This window comes from Rattus rattus, chromosome 15 (genome assembly GCF_011064425.1).
Source record: "Rattus rattus isolate New Zealand chromosome 15, Rrattus_CSIRO_v1, whole genome shotgun sequence".
NCBI lineage: Eukaryota > Metazoa > Chordata > Mammalia > Rodentia > Muridae > Rattus > Rattus rattus.
Window position 1 is genome coordinate 49761045 of NC_046168.1, and position 17152 is coordinate 49778196.

The window sequence follows — 17152 nt, forward strand, 5'->3', positions numbered from 1 at the left end:
CTGGGCATTCTACAGGGCGAGAACCCTGTTCCCGAGAGGCCAGAGCACAGCCTCCCCACAGCACAGCCCCCCTTTCCTCCCAGGACAAAGGAGAATGCTCTCTGTTAATGGACTTTTCACCACGGGTCTCAGAAGAATATGCCTTCTCAGGGCATTCTTCACGTGCTGCCTTTGAATGTCAGCCCGGAAAACGCACAAAGGCTGGGTGTTGTCCCTGCATTCTGGGAGCTGGGGGTGGTGACTCTGCATGGCACGGAGGTACCACGTGCCCCGGGGAGGGAGGATGCAGGAGACAACATGACCAGGAGTCCCTTTGCAGGGTAAGGGAGGGGGTTCAGAGTCTCCCAGGTTCTATTTGGGGACCCTTTTCCACACAGGTGACACAGCTGCATCTCCAAGTGGCAGGTGATGGCACTTGTACTCCTACCCAAGCACCCTGCATGCGTGTTAGATGCCTATCTTAGGATGACATCGAGGGTGCAGGCTTTTGTCACAAGTGACGCTAGCCTTTGGACTCTATTCTTTGCAACTTTCTTAAGGACCTCTGTAGTATAGGAAAGCAAGCCCTGCTCCCCCTGTCTACAAACATCAAACTACAAATAGAACAGATGCTCCTGACATCCCAGGGCAGTAACTGCTCCTTGCAGCTTCTCTGGGGATTGTGATTTATAGTCGGGTGTAGACTGAGTTAAGCCTCCTTCACCAATGCTAAACAACCAAGGACCCACAATCAAAGAGGCTTGGACACCATGGCTTGACCCTTGCTGTGTCCTGGGCAGGGAGCTTCCCAGAGGAAAGCACCTTTGGTTATGCTTGGAACAAGCTGCAGGAGGCACAGGGAGCATCAACACAAACTCTGTACGGAAATGCCATAACCCTATTTTGTATGCTAATTAAAACACTAATAATAACGAGACCATAAGGATCACACATGCAAACATCGAGGGACTTTTTTTTTGTTATGAAGGTTGTTCATTTAAATAATCATTCATATTCAAAAAGCAAGTCATGGTACAAAAAATTGATACCTTAAGTTTCAAAAAAAATCCCAATTTAAAAAATTATATATATTTTTATATATGGCAAATATTTGGACTGCTTCTGAGTTTTGAATTTCTTTTTCTTTTTTTTTTTTTCAGAGCTGGGGACTGAACCCAGGGCCTTGCGGTTGCTAGGCAAGTGCTCTACTACTGAGCTAAATCCCCAACCCCGAATTTCTTCTTTTAAAACTTGGAAAAGCATGTGATTTTAAAGCAGTGGATGGAGAGGCACATCTGTACCCTCTGGGAGAGCCATGAAGCAACACATAAACCCGTTACAGTGTTTCAACTTGAACCATGACCATAAGACTGGTTCTAGAATCTGTGCCCTGTAGCTATTTCATCTTTCCTGCCCAGTTTTAAGTCCTGTTCTTCCAGCTACATGGACTGGGTGAGGCTGTGTGCATGTGTGGTTACACAGATAGACCTGAGGGGGGCAGTCAGGAGCCTTTAGCCCTCAAGCGCCCTAAGACAGCTTGAAAAGCCACTCTAATGTAAATTAGCATTGGAAACAAGATTGCTGTCTCAGGCTGAAGGCAACACCTTTAAGTACAGACTGCGAAGGGACCTGGTGCATTCTGTTACAAGTTAGACACACTGAGTGTTAGTGACAGTCAAGTTGGGGTGACATCCAGGTGAGGGCCAGACTGCTGCTGAGACACCAAGGGGCTCTGATGGCCACAGGGCAGAAGAGCTGTCCTTGAGTCCAGCAGTTCACAACCATCTCCACTCACAAAAGTGTGGCTGGAGACCACAGCATTTTAGAAACTGCACTGACAATGGCTTTAGAGCCGTGGAGAGGCCTCTGCCCCACACTTCAATCAAAAGCCTCTTGAGTTCTCCAGGGCTTTGAACACAGACACAACTTAAGAGACAGAAAAATCCCCAGGCTGTGAGGCTACTCACAAACCAGGGCTTGTTTTAAATGTCCCATCCACATCTCTCCCAAGAGTTGCTCGGCCATCCAACAGAGTCATAGAAGATGCCATAAACTTTCAAGGTGGCAGCCACCTGACACTAGTTACTGGTGTCACAAACCTGAACCCACAGGCTAATGCATAGCCCACCCCAGATGTTGCCCTTGGAAACTGGACCACCTGCACCGTTTTATCTTCTGATACATTTTAATTCACAGGATATTTGCTTTCGAAACATCATGAAACCCAAGTTATATTTAAATTAATGGAATCACACGCAAACAAATTGTCACGAACATACATTCAAACACCCCCCGCCCCCCAACCAAACGGCTTAAGACAAAGGGGAAAGTTTGTTGGAGGTGCAGGGGTTTGCTCGGCAGACCTCCTTGCCTCAACTGGACCATTGTTTCACAGCGGCAAGAAATTAGCAGCCTGAACCCAGCAGAGCATGAACACAAATCAGGATCGAAACCGGAAGCACTGTACAGAGGCAGAATAGGCTGAAGCCCCAGGCATAGGGCATATACACTTAAGAACCAGTAGTCTCAATGCCTCATCCAGGGAGCCTCAAAATTTAGGATGCAGAAGGCCCTTGCATTTCAGAGTGACGCCCAATCGCAGTCCCTTGTGAGAAGGACAAAGGTAGCAATACGGGTTGACATAGGGTAAGTGGCGACCACGCCCACTCCTCGCCCACTCCCCCAGGCCATCACCACTGTCCGATCAGGGCCAGTATCTCAGACACAGGGACATGCCAGCCATGGTGACTGGCCCAGTTCACCTGCCCACCTCTCCTTCCTTTCTGCAGTTAAACCCACAGTTCCTCTACGCCTCGGAGCTCACCTTGCCAGAGCCCCGCTTGGGCGCACCCCTGTCACCGCTAAAGAAGCGCCCGATGGAGTCAAGGATGCCCGTGTCTCTGTGCCTTGGGAGGAAGCCATGCCGGGCATGGTCCATGGTACTTGCTGTGGCCAAGTACTTGGATCCGTGTCGCTGTGAGGGTCTCTTCTGTGATGCCATCACATCCAGGCCTTCGGAAGCTGCTGTGGGATCTTCTTGGATGGTCTGAAGCTCGTCGGACTCTGAGGGCCTGTCTTTGAAGGTGTTGTCCTCCCTTCCCGGGGCATCTCGGGAAAAGAGGCGGATCAAATGGGGGCGGTTCCCTGGGTCAGCTGGGTGGGCACCCTGCCAGTTATTCTTTGGGTCTGCTGTGTGCTTGGAGTCTGTCACCGCTGTGTCCTCGGCCGAGGTCCCATTGTTCTGGATCGCATCTGCCTCCCCTGCAACAACAATGAGATATGAATGTGGGCCTGTGCGAGGCCTCGAGAGGGACAAAGCCGCTTTCTTCCTGGGGTCTTGAACTAGCTGTCTCCTATAAAACGCACAGATATGCGCAGGGCCCAAGGAGCCTCGTAGCACTTTGAATAGCCTCAACCAAAGGGAGCTAACCCGTATTGAGCTTGCTTGGTATACGTGGCTCAGGGGCTGTCTTCAGATCCCTATCAAAAGAACCACTCCAGAGAGAGATGACCTGAGAGCCCGCAGCAATGAAGCCAAAACATTTCCTGAGTTGCTCACTGTACCAGAGAGCCCCGCAGGTTAGGTATCTTGTGGGCTGCCCACTGTCTAAAAGACCACTGGTGCACAAGCCCCAGATATGAAGCCGTTGTTTGACAAAAGGTGCTTTTGGTGTTCTCAGTGGGGAACAGAACTTCCCACATCTTTCTGCAGCGTACAGTCCAGGGAAGCAGGGCACTGAGCATTCCTCTCTCCCGGATTCCGCTGGAGGCTCTGGCTCTGGGAACTGCTTATTCAGGGCATTTGGATCTGGCTCCCTTGCAAGCCATGGTAACCAGATTGCTTCACGTGGGACCTGGGCACTTCACTACCGAGCACATGGAAAATGCAATGTTCTCACCACGGCCGCAAGTCCATTCCCTCTCAACTTAGTGTGAGGTTTAAACGAATGTAATTTAACCTCCTCTCCCAACTCTATTACTGACCTGTAGAAATTTGGTTAGCTCACACTTTCCTATAATATTTTGTCCGTTTATTTAACCCTCTCCCTACTGACCATCCTTCCAGTCTATCCATCATCTGTTCACCTTATCCATCCATCCTTATTCTGTCTATTCTATTCATCCATCCACCTACCATCTGTCTGTCTGTCCATTCATCTACCCACTTACCCATCCATCTGTCCACCCAGCAGTATTTACCTGACATTATTCATCTATCCACTTCTTTATCTATTCTGCCCAACAATCCATGCACACATGAACCCATGCATGCGACTATGCACCCATGCATGGGACTATGCAGTGCTGGTCCTCTATCTACCCACCGTCGGTTACTTGTTGAATAGGAGGAACACATTTCTCTAAATGTTAGAGCCATAGTGATGAACAAGACCTGGTCCCTTTTCTCAAGAAACTTACATTCTACTGGGGTGGGGGGAGAATCAGATGAAGAAAATGTATGCTAGGAATTGAGCGCCCCTCCCCCAATTGATGTTTTCACATCCCAGCCCTCTCTCTGCCTGTGACTGTGACTTTGACTGGAAATAGAGTCTTTGCAGAAGTGATCCAGTGAAGATGGCGGGTTCATGGGTAGTATGGTGGGTGCAATCCTGCAGCTGGGGTTCTCGTGAGAGAGGGAAACTGAGACACAGAGACTTGATATTAGAGAAGGAATGTGGAAGGCAGAGGAGATACAACCACAGCCACAGGGCAGCAAGGAATGCTGGCACCACCTGCAGGTAGGAGCCATAGACTGGACTCTCGAACCCTGCGGCTCTCAGACAGTTCAGTTCTGGATTCCTGACCTCCACAGCTGAGTGGACGCCACAGTGCAGTAATGTGTCAGGTAGCATGTGTGTGCTCTCTCCCCCTGGAGACTGAACACAGACAGCAGGTGAGATGCCAACAAGAAGGCCCTGGGAGGTCACCCGTGCTGATGGACAGTCTAGAGCCTGAGGAAAGAGGCTGGAGTGGCAGGGCAGATACACCCTGGAGGCCTAAGCAGGAAGGAGCTGCAGGTTCTGAGCTACTCTGTCCTGGGAGATGGAATTCAGGAGGCAGGGGGACTGAAGGCAGAATGGGGTCACTGTCTGCTGAAAGTTGATTTTGGAAAGGGCAGAGGTAGTAAATCCAAGCTGCAGGAGGGCTGATCCAGGGAAGACCCTAAGCATGGATGAGCAGAGAGAATTGGGTAGCTCAAGAGTTCAGACCATAGAGACTCTTACATGACATGGTGCCTGGGCAGGCAGTCTCCCGGACTCTCCAGGTTTATACTCTGGGGAGGCAGAGTGAAGGAAGAGGCCAAGAGGGGTGAAACAAGGTGGCTGTGGTAGACCTTTCCTTTAAGGTGTTTTCTGGTAACTGTCAGGGCATCATGAGCACCCTACGAATCATCAGAATGCCCACAGGACATGGACAACTCCACTGATAGCCCCGGTTCGTCAGGGTGAGGATGGAGCCCAGCCCAACAAGAAGCAGATGTGACCACAGTTGGTGGGGGAGCTATAATCCATCTGATAGTAAGTTCACAGCCACACACGTGCAATGCCACTTGCTAAGTCACTGTGTGGTGTTTTGTCCTTGGGGTATTGGGGACGGGGCTTGTCCCTCAGACTTCCTGCCTGTCCAGGTCGAAGGTTCCAGATTCCCCAAAAGAAGGTGTTCGTCCCAGTCAGACTGTGTGCACGCTACCTCTCAAGAAGGGAATGCTGCACACAAGCCTGACACCCATCTCTCCATCCACCTCACAGGGCCCAGCTGGCCAGCAGAACTCCAGAGATAGATGGCCTCGGGCCTGGTGAAGGACCCACAGCCTTGATGCACGACTTCTGTAAGCTAGATAATATGAACATACTAATGAGATAAAGATTAATAAGGCTTTACTCTGAACAGTCCCTGTGAGGGTCTTTGTTTGAGTTGAGATGTGACTGGCTGAAGTTCATTATCAGTGTGCAGAATCACCCAGGAGATGACTACAGTCACCTAGGAGACGAATAGAAACACAACTAGAATCACCTAGGAGACAATTAGATCACCTAGGAGATGACTAGAATCACCTAGGAGACAATTAGAATCACCTAGGAGACAATTAGAATCACCTAGGAGATGACTAGAATCACCTAGGAGATGAGTAGAACACCTAGGAGATGACTAGAATCACCTAGGAGACGAGTAGAATCACCCAGGAGATGGGCCTATGGACATGTGTGTAGTTTCTAGATTAGATTAATTGCAGAGGGAAGATGCACCCTAGATGTGAGTGATAAAGTTCCATCAGCTAGGGACCTCGAATGAATACACTGGAGAAAGCAAGCCAAGCAGTGTCCCCCTCTCTTTTTGTCTTTCGCTGTTTGTCCTGTCTGTCTGTCTGTCTCTGTGTCATTCTGTCTCTTTCTCTGTCCCTTTCTGTCTCTGTCTCTGTTCCTTTCTGTCTGTCTGTCTGTCTCTGTGTCATTCTGTCTCTTTCTCTGTCCCTTTCTGTCTCTGTCTCTGTCCCTTTCTGTCTGTCTGTCTGTCTGTCTGCTTCTGACTGTGAATGCGCTGTGACCCGCGCACTCATTCTTACAGCCACTCTTTTCTCACTGTGACTGTACCTTCCAAGTGTGGCCCAGAATAAACCCTCTCCTCCTTAAGTTCCCTGGGTTGGGTATTTTGTCTGGGCAACAAGATATCTAACCACTGCAGAAAGTGATCTGGGGGGCACACTGGGTTTTTAAATAGTTCTGCGAGAGGTGCACTTCCTGAGAATGTACTCTCTGCCATTCATGATCCTTAAAATCTTGGTGGTAACCAGGGCAAGTCTGTAGCCGGGCTCTCCTGGCAGGGCTCTCCTGTTTGCTCTCAGCAGTTGCTCTTTGGAGCCAGTATAGCTGACACCAGTCATGTATACCAGTTGCGTATAGTCTTGGTGAGCATCAAACTTGCGTGTGTGCACTCACGGAGGTAGACAGGACACGGTTAGACGTGCAGCACAGGCCTCCTGCTTCTCCATCTGTGCTTTGTGTCAAGTGCTCACACAGAAGGAGCTGCCCTACACTACCAGAGCTGCTGACAGGGCCAGGGTGACACTGTGCTGGCTTCCTGCTTCCAATGTGATGGAGAAAAAAAAAAAAAAAAAGGAACATACACAAAACGTCTCCTGCTTGGAAACCCCAGATGACTTCCAACTCCAGTTGGCTGCCTTATTTTCTCAGCGTGTTACTGTCCTAAGGTTTCCAGCTGAAATGACCTGGTGCTGCACAGCTGAGGATGTCACATGGGCTCCTCTGATCAGATACGGTGGCCATGGATAACTGGCTCTGGAACAGCTGATGTGAAGCCCAAGGCAGGTCATGCCCTTGGTCGTGTATGTTAACAGAAGTTTGCATAAATCAAACACCCACACCCCAGAGGCTTCCAAACTCATCAAACCTGTGTAGGTCTTTAAACTGAACCACAAGTGACATTGATGACTGTCAGGAGAGCTGATAAGCATGGCCTTATTCCAAGGCTGCGCCACAATCCCATCTCGCAGTATAAATATTTGCTGGCGACAAGGGACTAGGTAATCCTGACTCTGGGAACCAGGATGGCTGTGGTCTCACCCAGGCCTCTCTATTGGATGACAGGCCATCGTAATGGGCCCTGTGGAAATAGGCCAATCAGTTCAGGGCAAGGCCTAGTGGGTGGAGATGTTTGCTGGCACCATTCCTCATGGCCGCTGGCTGGACTCATCAGGGCTCTGCCACCGTACAGTGTTTGAAGGGCACACACGGCACTCTGGGCTACTGTGGAGAGGTGAGGTTTGCAGGGATGCAGGGATGACTTACAGGTGGAGGCCGGGCAGGAGCGCAGAGGAGCCTGGTTCTGGAGTTGCGCTATAAATTCTGGAGCTGACAGAAATGAATGCAAATGAGGGGGAGAAGACAACAGCTATACTGTGAGGAATTAAATGCATTAACAAAACACAAGCACATCTGAATACTAATATTTTTAACAACAGTTGGGCTTTGTGTCCTTTTTGAATACAGTTATTTGTGAGATACAGAGAGGCCTCTGTGTCTCCAAAGTGGCTCCTCCCTTCCTGCAAGCAGTGTGGTAAGGAGTCTAAATCTGCCACCCACGGGCGTGCGTGCGTGCGTGCGTGTGGTGGGATGCATACAGAAATGCTGCCTTGGTCAAGTTAAAGCCGGGAGGCCTTCCATTCACACCTCGTTTACAGAACAGATCTGTGTCATCCTCAGTGACACACCCAGATCTGATCTTACCAAAGTGGGCACAGAGAGTGTTTCTAAAAAACTCCAGTCTACAGCGAAGCCCTAGAAAGCTTGGTCATCAGAGACGTGAAGGGGAAATGCTCTTCTGAGAAGTCCAGGGGTGCCAGGGATTTTAAGTAGCTTTAAGAGCACAGAAACTCAAAGGGCTCTGACATTTGGGATGACATTTACTGTTTAAAGGTCTCTGAAGTCATGACTCCAGGGGATTCATCTTCTGTGGCGTTGACCAGCCAAAGGTCACAGTTATCTCTATGTTCAGAGTTTTCTTGTGCTTAGCTTTCTGTCCAGTTATCTCTATGTTCAGAGTTTTCTTGTGCCCACTGATTCTTTCAGAATCTTCTCCATGTGATGACAGCCACGAATCTCTTCCGCCTTCTCTCCTCCTTCTTCTCCCTTCTCCCCTTTTCTCCTCTTGACCTCCTTTTCTTCATCCTGCACCCTGTGTCAGGGGTTTTGCTCCATTGGTGTATCCCTCAGGTCTTGTCACAGAAGTCCATCGTGTAGCAAATTACTGAGTGACCCAGGGGTATGCCAACCCCAGCCTGGCAGCTTGTGGATTCTCTCAACTCCTCCTCCTCCTCCTCCACTTGTTCCTCAACAGAGCACCACATGGGCCACCTGTGAGAACTGTCTTGGAATCCCTGAACCGAAGCCCACTGTGGTCGCCCTTCCCATCACGTCTTTAGGCTGACCATGTTTGTCTGGGTGCGACATCTTTGTGCTCAGTGAGCACTTCAGGGTCTGCCTTTTCTTCACTTCCCACTGATCCTCAGACTATTACCATTACTATTTTACCTGTCCTTTATTTTTATGTAAAAAAAGCTTTGTGTGGGTGTTCACACGTGTGGATGTTTGTCAAGCATAGCATGTCTGTAGGCATGGGTGCGTGTGTATACAGCGAATGTTATGTGAAGATCTACAGATAATCTTGGATGATGATTCTCACCTTCTACCTTGAGACAGGGTCTTTTGCTGAGTGATGTCTATACCAGGCGAGCTGGCTTTGGAGGATTCTTTTGTTCTCACATCCCATCCCTGCACTGGGCACTTACACATTGCTACGTGCTACATGCATGCTACTATGACAGGCTTTCTGTAGGCTCTGGGCTTCTGAGTTCGAGCTGTGAGGTTGTATAACCAGCACCTTATTCATGAAGCCGTCTCCCCAACTCCAAGCCCTTTATTTATGAGAGAGAGTTTCTCTACATAGTCCTAGATTGGCTTTGAGTTCATGATTCTGATTGCTGGGATTACGGATTCACACCATCATATCCATCATTTTGAAGTGAGAATGTCTCTTAAATGTTGAAACTCTCTAAACACACCATTGACTGGGTCTGCCTTAGAAATCAACATCAATTTCGTAATCAACATAATCAGTTATGTAAATCAACATCAATTTTGTAATCCTTTGTGGCTACGCAGAAAGAAGACTTCATAGACATCATCATTCATCTTGGCTCCGAAGTACCAAGATAATGAATTTAGCACCAGAGCTCCATGGGAAACAAACCACTGCATGGTACTAGGGTTTGACAAGTCCTCGGCCCACGTGTGCGAGGTGGCCTGCTACATGCAAAACAGAACAAGGGAGTGACAGAGAACAGACATCACTGAACAACTAAACACTGCTTCTGGGGGCCTCCAGAGGCTGACAGGGGTAGTCTCTGAGGCTGACCTTGTCCTCCTGCTCACAACTGTCCTTGATAAGTCATTGTGTTGAAATGTGGAACACCGTATTGTACTTGTAATGGGACAGCAGGGCCACCAGTCTCATCTGCTGAGGTCCTCCAGCATCAGCTGTATTTCAGCATGAGGGTCTCACTCACGGTCACACCCTCAGATAACACGTTGTCTCCAGTGTGTCAGAGGTTGGCACTAAGTGTGTGCTTCATCTGCATAAAAACCACATCCGGCAAACAGCCCTTTGCTTTCCCATACTCGCCAGATGTCGTTCCAGTTGTCTTCTCAGGCTGGTGGTCTGGACTCTCTCTAAGGAAATTCGGGTGTTTAGAACGTGTAAACGCAAACGTGGGGCTCTGGTTCCCAGAGTTTAAAAGCTGGGGATGTAGTAGGAGGGTGGTGCACGTCCCTTCCTAAACGCTGATTCTGCTACTCGGTTCTGTGCACAGACACAGGCGAAGAGAACCTGAGTCATAGGCAGTATGGACATGGGATGGCGTGTGGAAGACCTTGGGCGGGATTACCTGCCTTTGGAGGTCAAAGCTTTGCACAGCGAGCAAGGGCCACTTCTTCTGGTCATGTTCACCACAGGGTCACAATCAACAGCTGGATTCCATGGGACGGTTGAAGTGACTTGTCATCTAGCCCAGGGTCACTTCACGAAATATGGCCCCAAATAGAGTCATCTATCTAATCACACACGAGCAGGCATTCAGATAAATTCCTACTTCCTAACCGGGGATTAGAGAGACTATTCCCGTGGAATCTGTAAGGTGGAGAACGTGTCACTATCTGTTGGGATTTGGTTTTTAAAAGCATGTGCCTTACCTTCATGTTTTCGATCAAGTGACATGCTAAAGGTCCCTACTGTGTGGAATACAGGCCTGTCGCCAGCCTTCTCTTACATGACCCTCGGCCACGGCATAGTGAGAGCGGTGAGAATGCACTCCAGCCCCTCCCCAGCCCTGTCTTTTGTGCGGACGCTTTGCTGCAGTGGAAGGAATACCGAAGTCTTCATTAGTATTTTTGAGGTCTTTTGAATTTTCTTTACAGGTGAGAAATATTTAGGAGGCAGTGATGTCTTAGCCAGAGAAATGTTAACTAGGAGTTTAGCTGCTTCCAAAACGCCAGTGTGATGCTGCTTCTGTGGCCCCAGGAAATCTCTCTCTCTCTCTCTCTCTCTCTCTCTCTCTCTCTCTCTCTCTCTCTCTCTCTGTGTCTCTGTCTCTCTCTCTGTGTGTGTGTGTGCTGTTTACGTGGTGTGTGTGTGTTTACTTCTGTGCTCTCTGTGTGTGTGTGTGTGTGTGTCTCTCTCTCTGTCTCTCTGTGTCTCTGTCTCTGTGTGTGTGTGTGTGTGCTTATGTGGTGTGCTTATGTGGTGTGTGTGTGTGTGTGTGTGTGTGTGTGTTGGGGACACAGGACACTAATGTGGAGGATACAGGACACCAATGATGTGAGGTAAGCCAGGACAGCGTCCTCTGGGGGTCCTTCTAAAGCTCAATTGTTTGCTCCAATCTGTGGGATTTTAGTTACAGCACCCGTACAGACGAGCGGATAAATCTGGAGACTGCCAGCCTGGCCAGCTTGGGGGAGGCTGCTCAGAGCTCTCTAGCCAAGAAGACGTGGCTCAGTGCCTCCTTATCCGGGGAGCATGGATGGGTGAGTGGGTGCTGGCTGCGAGGCTGGCAGGTGATTTCCTGGGGTGGGGACCTAGCAGGTCTGGGCAGCAGGGCTTTGGCCTGTACTCTTGGATACTGCCAGCAGATAAAGAGGGGAGGTCTGGGCCAGGGCAGAGTTAAGCCTCAGTCACTGTCACCCAGCCCTTGAGGAAACCATGAGGTATGTGGTTTGGGACAAGCTGCAGGCACAGGGCAGTATCTAGCCCTGCTCCTACCTGGAGAAGAGGGAAGGGGGACACCTAAAGGCCTCTGACCACTTGGTCTACTTGAGAGGCAGCCTAGGCCTGCAGAGGGGCTGTGGAATCTGGAAGTGTGGGCCAGGCTAGAGAGGACCTTCCTTGTTCATGGAATACTTCTGCCACTGGCAGCCTGGGCTCAGGGTCACCTGGGAGGGCACAGGGAACAAAAAGGCCCATGGTGTAGCCTGGACTTGCTATGACAGAAATTCTGCATCTATGAGAGGCATGTGGCTGCCTGCCAGGCTGCCCGTGGCGATGGCTTTAAGCGCTTCCACAAACGAACCTTGTCAACCCACCCATCACACACCAATGCCTCTTTTGTGTGCTCAGAACATATAGTTTTTATGTACTCTAAATAGCTCACTCAGGGACTCTCCCACATCAAGAAAGGGGGTCACAATAACCAGAGGGCCTCAGGCAAGAGCTGGACTATATTCCTCGGGGCCTACCCACATACTTGGCCAGTCCGAGTCCTGCTGAGTGAGAGGTTCCTTGGCATAATTCGGGCAGTACCCCTCCGCCATCCAGCTGTCCTAACGCAGTCCGTGTAGACATGAGCGATAAGAAGGGGCCCTATACTCACAGTTTCTCCTAACACGGACCCCGGCAACACAACAGCTCTGTAATAAGGCAGATGCAGAGCAGTGCCCACCGCAGAGAGCAGTGTCCCAGGTCGCCCCGGCTGAAGGGGATTCCTGGATCTTGTCAGCATTACAGAGCCAGCTCCCAGTACACACCAGATGGAAATTTAAATGAATATGAACACCCGGGCCAGGGGTCTGGAGTAAGATGGAGCTGACCTCAGTTCTCAGTCCCACTATCTACAGCACAGGATCTCATGTCTTTAAGGCTTGGCGACCTCATGTGCAAAGCCACCTGAGTACCTAGGGCTTCCTCATAGTCTGGATTTGATAAATTGTTACAGCATAGGTCATAACAATTCTTATTCGTGGAGCAAAAAAAATGCACTGTCCATATAATATGTATTCACCCCATCTACCGCTTATCCACTCTGCCCATTTGTCCATTTATCTGCCCATCCATCCCTATATCTATCTATCTATCTATCTATCTATCTATCTATCTATCTATCTATCTATCTATCTATCTATCTGTCTGTCTGTCTGTCTGTCTGTCTGTCTGTCTATCTATCTATCTATCTATGTATCTATCTATCTATCTATGTATCTATCTATGTATCTATGTATCTATCTATGTATCTATGTATCTATCTATCTATGTATCTATGTATCTATCTATGTATCTATGTATCTATCTATGTATGTATGTATCTATCTATGTATCTATGTATGTATGTATGTATGTATCTATGTATGTATGTATGTATGTATGTATGTATGTATGTATGTATGTATCTATCTATCCATATATCTATGTATGTATGTATCTATCTATCTACCTACCTACCTACCAACCTACCTACCTACCTACCTACCTACCTACCTACTCACCTACCCATCCTTCATTCATTATCTCCCCACCCATCCAGTCACTAGCCTACCACCTAATCTATGCACATCCCACTTTGACCCACCAAGTGGCCACGCTTAGGTCTTCGTTTTCTTTGCCCCTTTAAGTGTCATTCATTCACATCTCCAAAACCTATGTAAAGTTCTGGGTTTTAGTCCCACAGAAAGACTGAGGCCTGGATGGTATGGCCCCAGGATAGCATCCAGTCTTAGATGATACTACTCCAACCCCCAGCATCCCTAGGTTCCAAAGGTCCTTTTGTCTTCAGTGTCCTAGCCATCACCACTATCCCAGTAGACACTGTCACCATAAATAAAAGTACAATACTAGTCTACACGCTTCCTTGACTGCCTTCTATGCTGAACTGAAAAGACTTCTTTTGTTAGGCTCCAGGCACCCACCTCCCCATGACTGTGCATCAGTCTGCTTCCATAAGGCAACAGATCCAATGTATACCTCTGCCTCCACCTTCGTTGGGGCATACGGTGCTACCCTAGGGCGACAGCACCCCCAGAGTCATGCTTATCCACCGGTCAATGTGGCTTTGGAAATAGGATCTGAGAAGATGTAATTAAGTCAAGGGGAACTTTCGCTGGATGAGGGTGGACCCCAGTCTAATGGGGGTTTCCTCGTGAGAGGAAAGAAGCTCATGCACAAAGGGACCACTACGGACCTCAGGCGACGTCGACTGCAACCACAAATCCAGGGATGTCATGTGTCGTCCGCAACACCAGAAGTTGGAGGTGACCAGGATGCACTCCATTCAACCCTCAGGCTCCTGGGAGGCCATGGCTTGTGGACACATGAATGTGGACTTGCAGCTCAGTGCCGTGGGACAGCACGTTCCTGCTACTTTTGGTCCCTCCAGCTGAGATTCCAGGAAGCTAAGAGGTTCCTGACCCACAGTCTCCCAGTTCCCACTGACAGCCTGTGTGATGGGCCTCACCGCCCTTCCCTCCTAGTCACCACTTATGTCAGCAATCTGCCCCAGAATGAAACAATGGTGGGGACAGTCTTCTCTGACACATGTCATGCCTGCATGCCGATTGGCTCACCCTTCACGGAGAACTCCCTGCTCCCTCCTGTTAAGACCCTCTCTGTGGGACTTGGGCTCTTCCTTGCTCAGGCCTCTCCATCTCACAGCAGGCTTCTGGGGACTTCAGCTTCTGCATCTGCTGCTCTCTACCCTGTGGCTGTGTCCCATGCCTCCTGTGTCCTTGATCTCCCAGCATTCCCTGCTCCATTTCCTGCATGCGGGGGCCACTGCATGCAGTGAGAAGCTGGTCTTTCTAGGAACACTGCTCTGTGACTAAGTGGTAGGGAGGTGATTCTCCCTCCCCAGACCCCTCAGAGACTGAGGTGCAGAGGACTCTGAGTTGAAAGACTCATCACTCCCCATGTTTATGGGCCCAGGCATTGTTCTTCCAGGATGATTGGCGGCGGGCATGCTGAGGACAGGTGGTGTGGAACTACAGCGTCAATGAGATCAATTCGTGCGTGTGCTCAGCTTCTCTTCCTCAGACTCAGGTGTTTGTTTGACTTTACTCCTCCTACCTATAATGCATGTCCTCAAGGTCTGTGTCTTGTCTGTTCGCTCGCACACATCACTACCCTGAGTCCTTTAGAAGTATGCTCCCCTCTCTTACTGGAGTGTTGTGCAAACAGTAGATGCTCAATTAATACTGAGCAAGTAAGACAATCACTGTCATAAAGAACGGTTTTCTGCCTCATGTATCAACATGTGCTTCTGTCAGTGACAGAGGCTCAACATTGATGTCTCCACTGGGAATCAGATCTGATACCACAGGAAACGAGGGAGCAGGGGCTACCAGAAGAAGGAGGTGCTACTGCCTTTACCGCTGTAAGTGGCCCCTGAGCATGCTTTATAGATCTTCAGGGTGCGGCCCCACTGAGAAAGGCACCCACAGCAAAGAGGTCCAAACCCCAAGCCCCAATGAGTAAGGCAAGAAGTCAAGATCCGTCGGGTCACCCCGTTGACTGTAGCATGAGCTCACAGAGATACACCCATGTCTACAATAAGTTTCCGCACTTGATCTTAGCCAAAAGGCCGAGAAGCGATTATGTAAGTTTCCGAGAAAGAAAATCTGACAGCAAGAGACCAGCAAACAAATGGATGTGATACTGAGAATGAGGCCTAGAGTAAACAGGCCACAGACGAGAATTCCTCCTGAATCCTTGTAGAATACTATGGCCTCTAATGCTTAGTTTTTAAAACCCGGTTGTAGATGGTCTTTGCTGCATTGTGGACTCTTCTTTCTCTTACCCTTTACTCCTCAGTTTTAGCTCCCCCCTCCATCACCAGAAAGAAAGGAGAGAAGGGGGAGAGAGAGAGAGAGAGAGAGAGAGAGAGAGAGAGAGAGAGAGAGAGAGAGAGAGAGATCTAAAGTCTAATTTCTTCTTTGAGCATGACAGCTAACAAGCCACAACCAACACCCTCCCCCCCCAAACTACCAACCACCACCAATGCGTCTCAGGGCCCTAGCGTTTATATACTTTCTGAAAAGCTCCCAGAATTCCAAATGTCACACAGTCACAGACACTAACTGCTGCTACAGACAGTCTGAAGTGGCCCTATATCCCCACACCTGGGATTAAAAATGAAAGCACATTCTTATAAGGTCTCTCTCTCTCTCTCTCTCTCTCTCTCTGTGTGTGTGTGTGTGTGTGTGTGTGTGTGTGTGTGTGTGTTTAAGAAATCGAAATTCCAGAATTCTCACTACACCCAGTGTTGGAGACAAAACCTGGGGACTCAAGCATGTGAGGTGAGGCAAGTGTTCAACCACTGACTTCATCTCTGCCCTCTTTTCATTTTAAGCTTTGATTATAGCACACTGTACTCTACTGTACATTGTATTATATTGTATTCCATTCATTTGTTCAGGCTGGCTTTGAACTCATTCTACAGCCTTGAACCATCTTCCTTCCATGACCTCTTGTAACTGGCCTTACACACGTGTGCCTCCAGACTCAGCTCTGATGTTTTGTGTCAGAAAATAACCCCCCTGAACCATCGCATTGGTGGACAATTTGATGGGACAAGCTCCTCCCAAGGACTGGTGCATCTGTCCTGCAGACAAAGCACCAAGTGGAGAGAAGACAGCAACAGGACAGCCCCTCCCACTTTTCATCAGGTCCCGCCTACTTGCGATCAGGACCCTCCCAAACCCATTGCTCACTGGTCAGTCCTAAGGGCCTGTCCACTTGTTATTCCATTCTGTAGGAAGATGGATGTCTTAGGTGTGTGAAGTAGAACAAGGAAAGACAGGCTGCCTAGCTGAGGTGAGGCTATGAGAGCTGCTGGCTGCCTGACTGATGAGGTGACTGTAGGAGCTACTTAGACACAGGCTCATCCCTGAGTCAAGGTCATTCCATGGGATTTGGGGACTGTTTCCATGGTTCCCTGGGGTATACAGCCAACACGAACAGGGACTGGAGACAGAGGAGACTTTCAGCATCTGCATTGTATTGGTGTAACCAGACTTCAGATCTTGAACTGGAAAAACCCTTTATCCTCCATGTTGAAGACACTTGACCTCTTTGAGCTCATGCTGGGGGCAAGTCTGTGAGGGGTACCTTGCGTCATTATAATGAAGCATACGACGTTGATTCAACGCTGCTGTGACCATAGGTTACTTCCATACAAGCTCAGTGTCTTAGTTGGGAGGTACAAGGTGATCGGTATCAAAACCCCTAAGACATATCGTATAGCAAAATGGCGAGAACTGTTCTTGTAGATAACAGCTTCAGTTGGGTCCAAGGCTGATAGTTTGACAACTCGCTCCTGCCACTTAGAAGACCGTTCCAC

General features: G+C 49.2%; 1 protein-coding gene across 7 annotated transcripts in view; it reads right to left on the reverse strand.

Moving 5' to 3' along the window:
- Mbp (myelin basic protein) overlaps positions 1-17152 on the reverse strand; it is an 86178-nt gene that overhangs the window by 28419 nt on the left and 40607 nt on the right. For all 7 annotated transcript variants that reach the window (XM_032886091.1, XM_032886090.1, XM_032886093.1 and 4 more), the window contains exon 3: positions 2804-3240. In XM_032886091.1, the coding sequence (XP_032741982.1) occupies positions 2804-3240 (437 nt within the window). The remainder of the gene's footprint in view (positions 1-2803; positions 3241-17152) is intronic.